A 16,439-nucleotide genomic window follows, 5' to 3' on the forward strand; every position below is an offset into this window, starting at 1 on the left:
GGAGTCCCAGGATTAAGTCCCACCTCGGGCTCTCTGCTCAGTGGGGAGTCTGCTTCTCCCTCTGATCCTCTCCCCTCTCATACTCTCTCTCTCTCAAATAAATAAATAAAATCTTTTTTAAAAAATCAAACTCAAAATTTTATAGAAATCCCCGGGAGAAACCAGCTGTACTGAGGGAGGGAATGTTGACCTTCTTTAGGAATCAGGCACCGTGGGAGCTGGGCTGTCTTGTCTGGTGGGTGGACAGCCTGCAGATCTCTTCCTAATGTTTGCACATAACATATGGCTACATATATTTATAAGTTACACTACAAAGCATTTAACTCTGGGGACGCCTGGGTGGCTCAGTCACTTAAGTGTCTGCCTTTGCTCAGGTCATGAACCCAGGGTCCTGGGATGGAGCCCTATATGGGGCTCCCTGCTCAGTGGGAGGTCTGCTTCTCCCTCTGCCTGCCATTCCCCCTGCTTGTGCTCTCTCTCTGACAAATATAATTAAAAAAAACAAAAACAAAGTTCAAACTGTGCAAAATATTCACCTCCCTTGACAAACAGACAATAACCTGGAAGGCTACGTTCAGATTTAGAATTCTAAGTTTTCCTGGGGTTCTCCCTCCTGTCCCCAGATCACTGTCACCTGGGAATCCTTGCTTGTGTGTATATAGACACCACGTTGTGTCCACCTGCCCTTCGGTGAGCCAGCTCCTGGCCACCCCCAGGCCTGGATGTGCCCCCAGCCACTTCAAGAGGATGGCCCTGGGCAGGCAATTCCAGGGTCCTGGGTGCCACGGTTGAGGGGGGGATGGTCCAGAAGTAGAGGTGTGGGCTCTGAGCAGGCACGTTCCCACAGTCTCCTCGCCCCACGGGAAAGGACGAGGCTGGAGGCTCAGAACAGGGCCCTTGAGAGCACAGAGCCTGATGCAAGCCTTCTAGCTGAGCTGGAGGGCAGGATGGCTGGCTGGGTGCCCTCAGCGGGGAGAAGGGGCACCAGAAGCCCTGGGCAACATGAGACTGCACACCTGGCTTCTTGTAGATCACGTAGAGCAGGAGGAAGAGGACGACGCCGATGGCAATGAGAGCGGCCCACCAGGTGAGAAGGAACATGATGACCACGGAGATGACCGCCCCAAAGAGCGCCGCCCACTTGCTGTAGTATCGGAACGAGGGTCGCCACCCTGGTCAGAGGACGCAGGTTGGTGGGCACGCTCGGGAGCTTCCTCCTGGGCCAGCACCACCCTGGCCCTGCCACCTGTGCCCAGAGCCAGAGTCCCAGCCTGTGCCCACCCAGACCCCTCCGCTGGGTCTCCAGAGGCTGGACTGGAGGCTCTGGGGAGGACCGCATGCCCGCCCTGGCTGTCATTTGGCCAAATGAACAGGCTACACCAAGGAGGAGGCATCCAAATATGGCCATGTCAGCACGGAGCCATGGGGGAAAGAGCAGGGAAGGGCGTGATCCTGCCTGGCTCCACGCCATGAGCCATACCAGGGCCGCTGCCAGGGACAGCTGCCCCGTGGCACAACTGTGGGGCACCACGGTCCCCGGGCTGAGGAAAAGGTGGCGTGGCAGCCAGCCCTTTGACAATTTGGGGATAATCAGAAAAAGCCTTTCTCGGGATACTTTACTGCCACTTGCCAGAAATTTTTCAGAATAAACATACAAGTCAATGACGTATCTGAACGACACCCCTGGAGTTGTGCAAAGGGCAACCTGCAAAACCTGGGACTTTGGACAATTCTCTTCCTTTTCTGGGGAGTCAGATTCTTGACTCCTGTAAATTTGGTGGAGGAGGGCACTAAAGAAATCTCTGCATCCTGTAAACAGTGTATGAATCCGTGTTCGGCGTACAGCGCACGGTCTTGAGAGATGAGAGCTGCTATTATTATTATGACTTGAGTGGTCCCTTGAACTGGTTTCGATTTGAGAGATGACCTTGGTGTGCCCGCTCCTCCCGGACCCCTGCCCCCGCCCCGCATGCCTCCTCCCACAGAGGGGTGAGGGAGCTGCTCACCAGGCGAGTTGGTGATGGACGCATGGAAACAGCTGAAGTTGATGAGGGCGTACGAGCACAGGAAGAAATTGGAGATGATGGGGGCAATGGTGTTGAGCTCAGCTGCAATGACCCGGCGGGGGAGAGAGGACAGTTGGCAACCTGCCAGGGAGTCGCCTGGTGCCCTCCCTGGCAGTTGGGGCATTCCAGACGGGCCCCAGAGGCTCAGTGCGTCTCAACCTTCCCATCTGTGAAATGGGCCCATCATTTTGTGAAACAAAGGGCCGATGCTTTGTTTACTGTAAAAGGCCATCTCTTAACCAGATAGAGAAAAATGGGAGATACTATGAGAGAACCAAGGACAGTAGCTGTCATACTTTTCTTACAACCACAAATTACAGTAAGATATATATTTTACAATGTGACCCAAGACCCATGTCTTCTTTTATCTGAAACTCTGGGACCTTAGGACACACACAGTTCCACCCACAGTGAAAACCCACTCAAGAACCGGGTCCCTCCCTTCCCTGTCTCACTTGGCCGCCACTGCCCCGACACCCCCAGACAAACTTTGGCATGTTTCCTTGCTCCAGGGGCCTGCTTTCGGGGAAATCCCCAAACATGACAGACCCCTCTTCTGTCCCAGGACTTCTGAGCATGAGTCCCTTGAACTGTCACAAGAACCCTGCCCCAGAGTGTCCGAGATAGTGGTTCTCAGTCTGAACTGTAGTCAGACCCACTCAGATCAGACTCGAAATCGGAATTGGGGAAGACAGCAGGATGAGCAGGAAGAGTGATTAGAGTTTTCCATCCCCTGGGAGTGGCCCTGTTGCCTCTTCATCTGGTTCAGGATCCAGGAGCACCCAGTGTCCAGAAAGGCTCCCTTGAGTAGCGGAGAATCGACTGGAAAGGGAAGCCTCATGATTGCTGATGCTGGCGTGAACCACAAGGATTCAGCTATGGCAGGGCCACGGGACCACCAGCAGCCAGCCCCCACCTCGCTCCTGCACAGGGAGCCACAGCACAGCCACTGCCCTGGCTTGGTGTGGCCACCTTTCTCCTAGCAAGTTCTGCCTTGTTGGCTAAGTAAACCAGGAAGCACTGGGGTGTGTGTGCATCTATGAATACAGTGCACGTGCGTGTGTGTGTGTGTGTGTACAAGTCTCTTTGTGCCCACCTGTGACACCCCTGCTATGCATTATTGCTCCCATTCTGCAGATGAAGAAACCGAGGCAAAATGATCTGTCCAAGGTTACACAGCTGGCATATGGCAAAGCCAGGATAGAAAACCAATCTAACTAACTGGTTCCCTGGGATCTCTCCCCTGGGGCATCCTCTACCGTGAAGTCCAAGGGGGTCTGGCAGCTCAAGGTCTGGGAAATGAGGTTGTGGAGTTCATCCAGGGACAGAGCTATTGATCCAGCTGTCTGTATCCGCTCCCCTGAGCTATCCTGTGCTCCGGAGTTGTCCTGGGGACTAACTCAGACCCGGGGACTGGGGGTGGGGGTGGGGATGGAGGGCAACTTGCCTGGACACAGGAATACAGAATCCGCAAGAGAAGGCAGGGTCCCTTCTGACAGAATGATGTGCCCCACTAGGCTGGCATGGCGTGGGAGCCACCTATCCGGAGGCGGGGGGAGGGGCGGGGCCCCATGACCAGCCTCCCTCACTCAAGGCCTAGTCACCGAGTGTCCACTCCCTGCCAGGCCTGGCCGGGCACTGGGCGCCAAGGTGAGCAGCGCAGAGAGGAGCCCCCACAAGCTGCTGGGCGCAGCCTCTCACCGATGATGATGAAGGCCACAGCGATGGCGTAGGCCAGCAGGTAGCCGCGCACCGGCTCTTTGTTCTTGCCGTAGCCCTTCCCGAAGAAGCCGATCAGCGGGTACAGCTGGTCCTCACACAGGCACTGTGGGCACAGGAAGGCGTGCGCATCCTGGGCTGGACCCCCCTCTCCTCCCCCTGCCACCCACCCCCCTGCCCCCAGGCTCTGCTTACTCTCTCCACCTCAGCCCGGCGCTTCCCCTAATCTGGATCCTGGTTGCTGTCTCTTGGATGGGCCTCATCTCCTTGCCCACGCCCACCTCTCCAGAGAGGGAGCAAAAGGGCAAGGTGGGACGGGGTGGACGGCGTCGGCGCGCAACGGGGCAGGCAGAAGTGCCGACAGGGTGCCAGGCTGCACCAGGGAGACTCTGGGGTGGGCGATGCCCGTGTAGTTCAAAGCACACCATGGGAAGGGGCTGCTTCCTGTATGAGTTGGTCACGAGCCCTCTTTTGCCTTCACTCTAGACTGTCTCAGTCCTGTGACACCCTGAGACCTTTGCAGCAGTCGCCCAGGGACCCCCCGGCCTTGTGCCTCCCAGAACCTCCCGCCAGACCCGTTCCACAGCCTCACCTGGAAGACTTTGGCAGCAGAGACGAGGCAGGCCAGGGCAGAGGAGAGGGTGGCCCCAAAAATGCCAGCCGTGATCAAGGGCGCAAAGCCGGACACCATGCTCATGGTCTGCAGGGACACAGGGTCCAGGCCTCTCATGTCTGGAGCCCCTATGCAGGGTACCCCAGGCCTCACTGCAGGCAGGGGCTAGGTTCTGAGGCCTGAGTCCACACCCCTTTCCTGGGGATCCCAGGACCCACTGAGGCAGGGGCTGGGCCCAGAGGGGCCCCCACCTGAGCCTGAACCTCTTTCCTCCAAGCCGGGGGTCCAGCCCTCCAAACCACGTCTGTCCCAGCCTGTTCCGGCCTCGGTCTGGGGCAGACTGCCCGGCAGAGGCCATGTGTACCTGGTAGTAGTTGATGAGGCCATAGTGGCAGTTGTGCTGGTGGGCGCACTCGGTGAAGTTCCAGCCGTAGCCGCAGGCCAGCCCCTCGCAGGCGCCCGAGCCGGGGGTCACCGTGTCATTCAGGACCCCGGAGGCATCACGAACTACGCAGGAGCCTGAAGAGGGATCAGGGCCTGGAGAAGCCCCCCTTCTTCCCTTCCCTCCTCCCTCCGCTCCTCCCACCCCCAGACACTGGCTGCTGCTACAGAGGGGCCCGCTCCCCCTTCTGCATGTAATTGTAAATAATAATAATAACAGTAATGGCAGATACAAATAGCTAAATGCAGGAGCGAAGGACCATATACAACCCTGGAAAGAAAGCATCACCATTGCCTTTGTTATCATTGTCCTTCTACAGAGGCCTAGCAACATGAAGTGACCTGTTAAGGTCCCCGTGTCCTCCTTAAAATAGAGGCCAGGGGCACCTGGGTGGCTCAGTGGGTTAAGCCTCTGCCTTCGGCTCAGGTCATGATCCCAGGGTGCTGGGATCGAGCCCCACATCGGGCTCTCTGCTCTGCAGGGAGCCTGCTTCCTCTTTTCTCTCTCTGCCTGCCTCTCTGCCTACTTGTGATGTCTGTCTGTCAAATAAATAAATAAAATCTTAAAAAAAAAAAAAAAAGAGGCCAGACTGGCTGCGCCCTGGGCCATGTCCCTTGGCCATCTGTGAACAGCCTACTTCACAAGGTGGTTAATGGGAGATCATGAGGACCTCAGCGAGAGGCAAGTGTCAATGGCCCAGGCCTAGGTTCAAAGCTTGCCTCTACCACTTGGTGGCTGTGCGAGCTTGGGCAGGTCACTGAACATCTCTGAGCCCTGGTTTTCTCCTCTGTGAAATGGTGGGCACGGCAGTGCCCGGATTAAATGTGATGGGCACATAAAGGACTGGGCTTATGGCTGAGTCAGTGGCTGGTATCATCTTCAACCACCACCACCACCATCATCATTATTATTATTATTAGTCATTGGGTCAGAGTATAATTTGCCCTCGAGCATTTACCCACCCTTGCATCTGTAAGTTCAGGTGTGAAGGGACCAGAAGAGCCTCGTCTGACCCAACCCTCACCACAAACTACCACCTCCCTTGAAGATGTTCTGGTCACCACCACTAGCCCCCCCAAATAAAGTTTGAGGTTCCACTCCCTGAGGCGGCCAAGTCCTCCTGGCCTAGCTCTCCCTGCTGGACAGCCAAGCACCCTGAAATCCTTCTAGCTGTCCCAGACAGCTACTCACCGATGGTGGCCGAGATGGCCAGGTAGGAGACAGTGGTCCAGAAAATGGCCATGAGCGTTCCCTTGGGGATGGCTACAGCAGGGTCCTGGGGGAGGAGGAGCAGGGAGGGAGGGAAGGCATCAGGCAGCCACTGGGCCTCCTGCCAGGCCCTGCCCTTGTCTGAGGCTGGGGGAGGGCCAGTGACCCCTAACCCGGCCCCCTCTCAGAGCCCCCTTTCCCAGGGCCCCAAGAAGAAGGACCCTTGCTATTGCCAACCGCAGGGCAGGATGGGACCCAAGTAAGATCATGGGGCTGAGAGCACACCTGGGCGCCGGGAGCCGGAGGCATGGAGAGAAGCTCTAACCTGCTCCATGTCTGCTTCCCCAGAACACCGGCCAACACAGGCTCTGGGGGTGTTGAAGTGGGGGGTGGGGGGATCTGGAGCCAGCTTCCAGGTGACCAGCTGGGTGGTGGACATGCTCTTTTATGCCTCAGCCCCTCCAGCCTCACAGGGATGCCGGCTAAGTGACTTAATCCACATCTAGCTCCCAGACCAGGGCCCGGGGCTTCGGGTTCGTCACTATCCTGCGCCAACTGGTCTGTGAGTTCCCGCAGCAGTTAATCCACAGACAAGCCCCAAACTCCCTCCCCACCGAGGAAGGGCTCTCCTTTGGCATTTTCCTAGCAGAAACAGCGAATCTTCACATGCACACATCATGTGTTCCACTCGTCCAGACCCTTCCTCATGCATTACTTCCTCTAAAGTGGCCAGAGTATCCCCACCCCGCTGGTGGGGAAACTGAGGCCAGGAAGCTGTGCGGAGGCCCCAGCTGGCTGAGCCAGGGGTGGCTCGCTCCCACCACACCGAGGTCGACAGCCTCAGGCCCCTGGGGCTGGTCCTGGGTGGAGTAACACAGGCCAGGATTTTTCCAGCAGGTTCTCCCCCAGGCATATACCCCAACCCCCGGGGCAGGCCACATGGACACTGGGAAGCAAACTTGTGCACCTCCCCAGCTTTTCCTGGGCCATTCTGCACAGCTGGCTGGTAGAACCACAAGTGACAGAGCTTGGAGGGACCGTGACGTTGTTCAGTGTTATAGGTGGGTCCAAACAAGGCTGGCAACAACCCAGGTCTCTGCCTCAGACACTTGGAAGCCCAAGTTGGAGCTGATGGTCGGACAGTGAATGACCAAGGGCTGGCCTCACTCTGGAGGCCCCAGGGAGGGAGGTACGAGCAGAATCCTGCCGACATGGGGCAGATGGCCCTTGTCACAGAGCAGACTGAAGTGTACTGGAGACCAAGGGGTGGGGGTGGAGAGCAACATGGCAGGAACCACAAAAGGCCTCCTCATGGAGGGGACAACTGGGGTGGCTCTGAGGGCCGGGGGCTGGGAGGGAGGGACGGGTAGGGCAGAGCTGGAGGGGGGCCAAGGGTTCTGGAGTTTCCAGGTCCGCTGAGGTCTCAGCTGTGGGGGCCCTGCCAGCCCTGCTGGGGGCACCAGGATGGCTCGACCAGGTCAAGCACACAGAGTCCCTGGTCTCTAGGCCACCTGGCTGGCTCAGCTCCCCATCCCAACTCTAGGCGGTTGGATGGTGTCCCCCGAAATTCAGGTTCACCCAGAACCTCAGAATATGATCTTATTTGGAAATAGGGTCTTTGCAAAATGTAATTAGTTAAGCTGAGGTCCTACTCGGTCAGGTGGGCCTTAAATGCAGCAACAGGTGTTCCTGTAAGAACAGGCAAGGACACGCAGAGAGAAGGAGGCTGTGGGAAGACAGTGGTTGAGACTAAAGAGACACACAGATCCAAGGCAAGGAATGGGAAGGACTGTTGGAGCCGCCAGAAGCTGGGAGAGGAGAGGAGGAGTCTCCCAGAGAGCCTTTCCAGGGAGCATGGCCCTTGACACCTTTATTCTGGACTTTGGCTTCCAGATCCAAGCAAGAATAAATGTCTGTTGTTTTAAGCCACAGCATTTGTGGTCATTTGTTAAAATGGTCCCGGGAGATGGCTACACTAGACCTCCATACGGCTCCTACATTTCGGCCCCAAATCTCTGAGCCTGGCCACAAGTCAGACACATGTGGGTCCACATCCCAGCCTCTCCTCCTGGCTGTGTGAGCTGGGACAAGCTCCTTAACCTCTCTGAGCCTCAGTGATGCCCCCCAACCCCACTCTGTGAGATGAGAGTCAACGCAGCCCACAGGAAGGACTCATAAATGTGAACAGGTAGGAGCGGGGACTGTGTTGTGCCCTGGGATGTGCCCTGGGACGGTAGCAGGTGGGACACAGACCTGACAGCAGTCACTAGGAAGTCCCTTGAATCTGAGCCTCAGTCTCCCTGGCAGAAAATTAAGCTAGTAAAGCTTTCCTGGGCCATCGCACGGGGCGATGGTCTTGAGATTGCTCCGCGAGTGCTAAAGGGTTGGGGAACGTCACTGAGGGGCTGGTTGTCTTTTTCTCACCAGAATGTCAGCTGCGTGAGGACTGAAATTGGTGTCTTTGTGTTTTGTTTATTGCTGCACCCACAAGACACGGGCACAAAGCAGGTGCTCAAAAACTATTCATGAAGGGGCGCCTGGGTGGCTCAGTGGGTTAATCCTCTGCCTTTGGCTCAGGTTATGATCTCAGGGTCCTGGGATCGAGCCCCGCATCGGGCTCTTTGCTTGGCGGGGGGCCTACTTCCTCCTCTCTGCCTCCTCTCTGCCTGTGTCTCTGCCTACTTGTGATCTCTGTCTGTCAAATAAATAAATGAAATCTCGGAAAAAAAAAAAAAAAACTACTCATGGACGGGAAGTTCATGATGAAGTTGAGGCCCCTTTACTCCAGCCCCTCTGCCACCTGTGGGAGTGTGGCCCTGGGCAAGGCTCAGCCCCCTCTGAGCTTGGTCTGCTCCTCTCCAACGTGCAGGTGAGGAGCCCTCACAGCTGCCCCTCGCCAAGGATCATGTTTGTAAAGAATGAGGCCCCCAGCAGCCACATGGGGAAAATGGCCATGACCTGGACAACCAGCGCTTCTCCGTACTTCCTCTGTGCTGGACACTGTTGGAAGCACGTCACATAAATCAGCAGGTGGAATCCTTAGCCCCTGCTCTGGGAAGCGGGAGGGGTGCTCCGGGTCCCCTCTTACATTTGAGAAAGCTAAGCCCAGAGAGGTTTAAAGGGACTTGCCTAAAGTCTCCACGAATGAGAGCTGCTCCTGTACTGAGGACGTTCAGTCTCACAGAACGGGCTGAGGGCTGGATCCAGGAGGAAATGGCCCCTGGAGGGCTTGAGGGCACTCAGGACAGAGCAAGGTGCTCCCCTCCTCCCTACTCCCTAGTTCCTGGACGGCTGCCTAGCCCTAACGCCTGCATACCGTGCTGGTTGGTAACTGGAGAGGCTGGACAAAGCATGTGGATAAATGGCTAGGCTACGATGATCTGTCAGAGCGCTGGCAGGGGACCTGGAGTATCTGAGCACAAGACTGACCTCTGCAGGGACCTCCGGGCAGGCAGGTAGCCCAGGCCCCTGCTATTCGCTCCCCAGAGAAGGGAGAGGAGCCAAGTAAACACAGTCACTCTCCGATTTCCTGGCCATGCTGTGCACCACCTGAGCACCCCCAGTTAGAGCCAGGCGAGGTGGAGACAGTCCAAGGCACCATTCTTCATTCATTTAAGAAAACGCATGAAAGAGCACCTTTTAGGTGGGACTGGAGGCTGGGGGGAAGGGTTCCCAGCACCGACCCAGGTTCTCACCATTCACCCCACTGGCACCCCATCTGTCTCCTTGATCCTGCCCTGGCAAAGATACCACTAGGCTTCTCAGCTTTCAAAGCCCCGGCCCAGCCCCATCTCCACCCAGTTTTGCTGGAGCCCCTGTCAACATTCGTCTCTCCTTCTTCCCCACCTTCTAGCACCTTATATTCCCGCGCCGAAGCTCCCAGTCAATACGTTTCACCACTATTCACTCAACAAACATGTACTGAGCACCTACCATGTGTCTGACACTTAGCCGGGAATGGGGACACAGAGGCAGGCCTCAGTTCCCCAGATAAAGAGAACTGGAAGGGGGAAGAGACACATAAATGGTCTGGCGTCATCAGGCTAGGGGAGCCGCACTCTGACAGAGGGCTGGGAGAGGTTTAAGGGTACAGGTGTTGTCTGAAAGAGGAACAGAACTTCTCAAGGTAAAGAAACAAAGGTCAGACATCCCAGGGAGAGAGCGGAGACCAAGACACAGAGGCAGGCCGGGCAACACAGGGAAAGCAGCTGATCTTCAGGGCTGGGGCAGGGGACAACAGCAATGGTGGGCCAGAGCCTCGAACTTTGAGCAGACGTGGCCTGCACCAAGACAGCAGAGAGCCCTGAGAGGATGCCAGCCCAGCAAAGACATGCATGAACCAGCTTTGGAAGGTCAGGCTGGCTCAGTCTTCCCCCTTAAGCTAGTCCCAGGAACTAGGGAGGAGCCCCGCCCTTTTCAGGGTGGTCCTCCAGGCCTAGAGCAGAGTTGTGTCAATCAACAACCTCAGAATTGAGTGGGGTGAACAGAGTTGGTTTGGACCCTGCCTTCTCAGTGCCCAACCTCAGTGGCCAGGGGAGATCCTGGTACGACAGGGCCAGGAGGCAGGAGGGCAGGCATTCTGCTCACCTTGAGGTCCCCGGAGATGTTGGCTCCTGCCAGGATGCCCGTGGCTGATGGGAAGAAGATGGAGAACATCCCGAAGAAGCTGCCATCCGCGCCCCGCCAGTCGGGCACCAAGTTCTGGACAAAAATGTCCGCTGGAAGACCAAAGTCTGAATCAGAGCCACCCAGAAGGCTGGGCCCAGCCAGGAAGGCTGGAGGCTCCCCTTCTCTGGCAGCTTCTGGTCCTGGGAATTGGGGGTCCCATCCTCCCTGTGCCCACGGAATGGGGCAGATTGGTGGGCAGAGTGTACCTGTCCCCGGAGCCATGGGCAGGGGCCCAACCTGCACGTACCCCGGTAGCTGAAGAAGCCTTTGGAAGCCTTGTCCTCAGACGGGGGAATCAGCGTCCCCACCAAGTAGTTGGCAAAGGAGACCATGATGACAAGGAAGAAGAGAACCTGGGCCTAGAATAAAGGACCCTAGAAGTCAGATGACCTGGCCCTACCTTCTTAGGGAGCCCCAGCAGGACAGAACCTGCCCAGGCTCCCTCCCTCCCTCTTGCTTGCTTTCATTCATTCATTCATTCATTCATTCATGTTGCATGACCCGTTCTGGGAGTTGGCGGTATAGCAAGGCTCTTGTCTTGCTGATAAATATGGAACATGACTCTAGAGGACGAACGAGGGTGTGATGGGAACTGTGTGGGGGACTACATGAGCAGAGCCTATGAAGGTGTCTTCAAGGGTTCTAAAGGAGGCTGAGGAGTGAGATGCAGAACTATCGGGGCACAAGCTGGGGACATTCAGCCAGGATGGAGGCCAGTGGAGCTGGAGGCCAGAGCAAGGGGGAGAGAGGTGAGGCAGGGGCAGGGGTCAGAGGCCAGATCTGCCAAGTCTGACCACCAATGGCCCATAGTTCTTCTGCCCTCCTTCCACAGTGCCAAGCCTCTGAATTTTGGTTGGGTACGGGTTCACATGAGGACACTCCTCCCTGCCCTGCTGAGCTTAGCTGTGGCCATGAGACTGAGTTCTGGCTGATGGGATGTACACAGAGTGATATGCACAGCTTCTGGGCAGGGCCCGGAAAGGAAAAGAAAAAGGCCCCCTTCCCTCCCTGCTGACTGGACCATGGCTGCCGTGGAGCAGGTGCATGGAAGCCACTCACAGGGACGGAGAGGCCACAGGACAGAAACGGTCTGGGTGCCTGAGCCCTGCAAGACACACACACCTGCACGTTACAGGAGAGACAAACACATGACTCTCGTTCAAGGCCCTGTGCTTTAGGGTCTGTCTGTCACAACCACAGAGCCAGAAGCCAAGCTAATAGACCAAGAAGAGGCAGAACCAGGCCCAGGACCCAGGCCCCACAACTCCTGCTTCTCCAATGGACCGCTCCCAACCTCCCCTCCTCACCTTGGACTCCCACTCCATGCCAGCCAGGGAGATGGCCAGCAGCACAGTGACGGTGACCACACCGATGATGCGGATGTCATTGATGGGGTCCACGATGGGCGTGCCATACTCCTGGGCATGAGACACAGGCCAGGCTGCACGCTGCCCTCTCAAGAACCCCCCAGACTCCTCCACCTTGATTCACCTCAAGTATGGGGGACTCCTCATAGCAAAACAGAAACACAAACCCCTTCCCTGCCAACAGGCACCCGTCCCGCAGGGCTGCATCAGCCTAGACAAGTCAGCCCTAAAGGCAACACATACCCCTAAGGGGGATGTCTGGGAATGGCCATTATTTGAAGAGATCATTACGGACACCCACAGTGGTCAGACCAGGCTGTGGTCTCTGACAGATAAAACTGACCCAGACGGGGTGGGGGAGAGCGAGTTAGGCTGCCCGGGCTCCCTCTGGCTTCACCTGGAGCAGGTCCCGCACGGTCTCTGCGAAGCCCACAGTGTGCATTGCCACACCCACGGCATTGGCAAAAGCAAAAATGAGGCCAATGGAGCCCCCTAGCTCTGGGCCAAGGCTCCGGGAGATGAGAAAGTAGGTGCCACCTATTGGGGACAGAGCAGGGGCCATGAAACCAGGAGACAGCTGGCTGGGGTGGGCTTGGGACAGGCAGAAGCTGGGGCTGGGAAAGGGTAACCATGGGACCCCCACGGCTCACAGCACAGGGGATAACTGAGGCCGTCCGTGGGGGCCCAAATTCTTCACCTGGAATCAGAGGGAGTGGCCTGGGGCATCCCCGTTTTGGTGGGGATGGGGTGGGGGAGTGGCTCAGGACCCATTCCCCGGTTAAAGACTGGGCGACAGGAAAGGGGAGGGCCTTGGGGGCGGGGTGGGGCCCACCTGACTTGACCTTGCCGTTGGTAGAGATGGCTGAGATGGAAAGGCCAGTGATGGAGGTCACGGTGACCGACAGCAGGATGATGATCCAGGTCAGGACTGTGGGATGAGAGGGAGGTGATCACCATGGAAACTCAGCCGGGGCACTTCCCAGGTGAAGGGCCATGCGAGGAAGCTGAGTCAGCTGAATGGTTCACCATGCAACCTAAGTCACCTCCTTTCCCTTGGTTTTCTCATCTGAGAAATGGGTCTCTGTGTCCCTCCTGGTATATTCTGAACAGCCAGGGAGCTGTGGAGTCACTATAAAAAGGATCATTAGGTATGGAAGGGAAGACACCCTCCTTCAGTAATAAAAAATAATCACCACTCGATGAACACCTTTGGGTGCCAAATCCTGTGCTGTTAAAGACATCATAGAAACCCCACAATAGGTCTGTCAGGTAGGGACAATCATCAGTGCCATTTGACTGATGAGGAAACCGAGGCTCAGAGAGGCTAAGAAACTTGTCCAGGGTCACACAGCATCAGAGCTACCCTCTAACGTTGGTGTCTGCCCAGAGCCCAGTTTCCTAACCTGGATGCTGGGCAATAGGGAGGTTAAGTGACCTACTGAGGGCAAAGAGAGTCAGGGAGAGACCTCAGGTCTGATGATTCCATGTCTAGATTGCTCTGCCACACTTCCCTGACATCTGTCACCACAGAAGCCTGGGGTCTCGGCAGCCCAAGTTCAGGACTGAGGCCCAGGAGGATCAGGTCTCGGGTACAGCCTCCCCTTCCTCCCCTCCCCCAAGAGGTGGCACTCACCAATGCCCGCCTGGGCTGTAATCCAGGGGAGCCGCAGGTAGAGGATCACACCCCAGATATTGAGCATGCAACGGATCTGGGAAAGAGAGAAGAGTTGGAGGCCACCTGGATGGGCCAATACCCCACAACCAAACATACAATATAAGTCCCTGTCCCCAGTCATGGCATGGGATTGGGCACGTTGGCCTAGGGGACACCTGGGTCCTTTCTTGGCTCTACTCACTTCACTGTGCTCCTACTTCCATGGCCCCTTAGTTCGGTGGAGCAGGGAGAGGAGGGGTATCCAGAGATTCACCTGCCCCTCCCACCTACTTTTCTGCCCTCCCACTGGGGTCTGAGAACGGGCTGCAAGCATCATCACACCTCAACCGTCTCCACGCCCAGGGTCCTGTGTCTGCCAGCCCCAGCCATGGCCCCTGTGGCAAGCTGTCACCCTAGGACCCGGGTTCTGGGAGGAGCTCAGCAAATACCGGCTAAAACAGTGCCCCACATACAAGCAGAAACAGCACTTGGGTTGCTGTGACTTCAGCTTCCAAATTTAAAGCAAAGCCAGAGGTTAGAGCTGAGACTGAATTCCAGGGAGGTGGGGGTGTTGATGTGGTGTTTGGCCCCAGCCAAGTTCTTGGGGTGGGCAGGAGCATGTGGCATTTCCAAGGCAGGGAGACTTTTTTTTTTTTTTTTTTAAAGATTTTATTTATTTATTTGACAGAGAGAGATCACAGTAGACAGAGAGGCAGGCAGAGAGAGAGGGAATCAGGCTCCCTGCTGAGCAGAGAGCCCGATGTGGGACTCGATCCCAGGACCCTGAGATCATGACCTGAGCCGAAGGCAGCGGCTTAACCCACTGAGCCACCCAGGCGCCCCAAGGCAGGGAGACTTCTAAGGCCCTCTCTATGCTTGGAGATACTGAACGGGGCCCCGCCAGGCTCTGACCCCACAGCCCGGGAGGAAGACGCCTACTCCCCAGATGGAGCTACAGCCAGCAGGCATTTGGCAGAGTAAGGTCAGAACCCAGGCCTCCCTCTACCGCACAATCCACGCACTGTCCTCTCAGAGCAGGACCAAAACCTTCTGATTCTCATCTGATACCCTCTGAAAAGTCGCATAAAGCCTTCCAAAGCCAAGTTCATTAGATTTTTGCTATTTGAAGACTCACTGGTGCTGTACACTACAGGAAACCTCCCGTTTCCCATCACTGAGAATGACAAGAACAGGCTTGTGGATTTGTGTGTTTAGTGCTGCCCCCTGGTGGCTGTGGATGAAAACAGTTTCTTCTAATAATCCCAAAGCGGGCCCTGAACCAAGCCGTTCAGGTCTATTAACTCATAATGCTCATTTCACAGGTGAAGAAACTGAGGCACAGACAAGTTAAATAACTTGTCCAATGCCACAGGACAAGTGAGTAACCAGAGATCTTTCCCAGGGCAAGGTATCTATCCGGGGAGCAAATGGGGGTTGAGAAGCACAAAACCAGGGAAAATTGGAAGTCGCTCTGCTCATGGGGAGACAGACCCAGGCTGGCCTTGGGTCTACCCTGGCCGCCAAGACCTGAGAGTCGGAGCTGCGCCTGGATGGAGCTCTCTCTCCCCACTTCCATCCACACTCGACTCACCATCACCCCCTTGACCCAGCCAAAGCGCACAGGCTCCCCAGGGTTCTTCTCGCTGCTGGTGCCTCCCTCGTCTTCCACCAGTCCGTCGGTCATCTCATGGCTGGGCCGGCTGTCAAAGGCCAGGGCATGCAGGTGGCTGCCTTCCTGCTGGGAGCCCAGAGGCCACAGGTCAGGCGGGCAGGGGCCATGACCATCCTGCTCCCTGTCTTCCACCCTCCAGAGTCCAGCCTCCCCCGCAGCAAATGCGGTGAGCCTCCCCTGCGCGGCAGACCTGCCGCATTCCCTCCCACCTCCTTGCGCCCCCTCTCGGGTGTGCACAACCTCCGTTTGTGCCCTTCCACTGTCGGGAAGCTCATTATCTCTCTGGAAGGCCAAGATTCTTTGATCAGGTGGTCAACGACTGCATAAAAAACATTACTACATGTGTCCGGAGCTTTATAGCTTCCGCGCCCGCATTTCATGCAGGCGTCCCAACCCACAAAGAAGACACCCAGGTGCCCCCATGGCCCGGGTGATGGAGCCAAGATTCAGAGAAGTGAGGTACGTGGGTCAAGGTCACATGGCAGGAAAGTGGCCAGTCCTTGAGCTGGTGCTTACCTTGAGAAAGGAGTGCAGATCGGCCAGCGTGGGCCGGACCTTTCGGGGCTCCCCGGGCAGGGCGCTGTTGGCGTAGTGCTCGTAGGCCGGGACTACATCGATCGTGTTGTAGCCAAAGGTGCGCATGTAGAACGTGCTGCCGTGGGTCAGGTGGCTGCTGTCATAGGTGGTGGGCGGCGGGGGCTCCTCACCCCCCAGCAGTGTGCTGATGGTGAAGCGCCCACTGCATAGCGCGGGGTCCCCAGGCATCTCGGACGCCGGCAGCTCTGCCATTGCGGCTCTGGGCGGCAGGGGCGGGGGCCAGGGTCGGCGGGGACAGGCTGGGTGGCTTTATAGGCTGGGCCCACAGCAGGGAGGAGGCAGGAAGTTTGGTCCAAACCGCCCACGGCTGGCAAGCGGGGTCCCTGGACAGAGCGGCAGGCAGAGCACGTGCCCCCTGCTGTCCCACCCACCATTTGATCGCTGAGATAGCAGCTCTGCCTGGGACCACGAGGGCTGGGCTGGACCAGCGCC

General features: G+C 57.0%; 1 protein-coding gene across 2 annotated transcripts in view; it reads right to left on the reverse strand.

Moving 5' to 3' along the window:
- SLC12A3 (solute carrier family 12 member 3) overlaps positions 1 to 16,238 on the reverse strand; it is a 36,186-nt gene extending 19,948 nt beyond the window's left edge. Inside the window, exons 1-14 of one of the 2 annotated variants that reach the window (XM_082712503.1) lie at positions 15,927 to 16,238; positions 15,330 to 15,476; positions 13,718 to 13,793; positions 12,917 to 13,012; positions 12,482 to 12,621; positions 12,025 to 12,135; positions 10,965 to 11,076; positions 10,637 to 10,767; positions 6,032 to 6,116; positions 4,763 to 4,917; positions 4,378 to 4,485; positions 3,768 to 3,891; positions 2,007 to 2,108; positions 1,017 to 1,172 (exon numbers count right to left, since the gene is read on the reverse strand). In XM_082712503.1, the coding sequence (XP_082568629.1) occupies positions 1,017 to 1,172; positions 2,007 to 2,108; positions 3,768 to 3,891; positions 4,378 to 4,485; positions 4,763 to 4,917; positions 6,032 to 6,116; positions 10,637 to 10,767; positions 10,965 to 11,076; positions 12,025 to 12,135; positions 12,482 to 12,621; positions 12,917 to 13,012; positions 13,718 to 13,793; positions 15,330 to 15,476; positions 15,927 to 16,199 (1,816 nt within the window). In that variant the 5' untranslated portion in view covers positions 16,200 to 16,238. The remainder of the gene's footprint in view (positions 1 to 1,016; positions 1,173 to 2,006; positions 2,109 to 3,767; positions 3,892 to 4,377; positions 4,486 to 4,762; positions 4,918 to 6,031; positions 6,117 to 10,636; positions 10,768 to 10,964; positions 11,077 to 12,024; positions 12,136 to 12,481; positions 12,622 to 12,916; positions 13,013 to 13,717; positions 13,794 to 15,329; positions 15,477 to 15,926) is intronic. The other variant, XM_082712504.1, reaches the window with a different exon arrangement.
- Between the last annotated feature and the right edge of the window lie 201 nt (positions 16,239 to 16,439).

This window comes from Mustela nivalis, assembly GCF_964662115.1.
Source record: "Mustela nivalis genome assembly, chromosome: 18".
Classification (NCBI taxonomy): Eukaryota; Metazoa; Chordata; class Mammalia; order Carnivora; family Mustelidae; genus Mustela; species Mustela nivalis.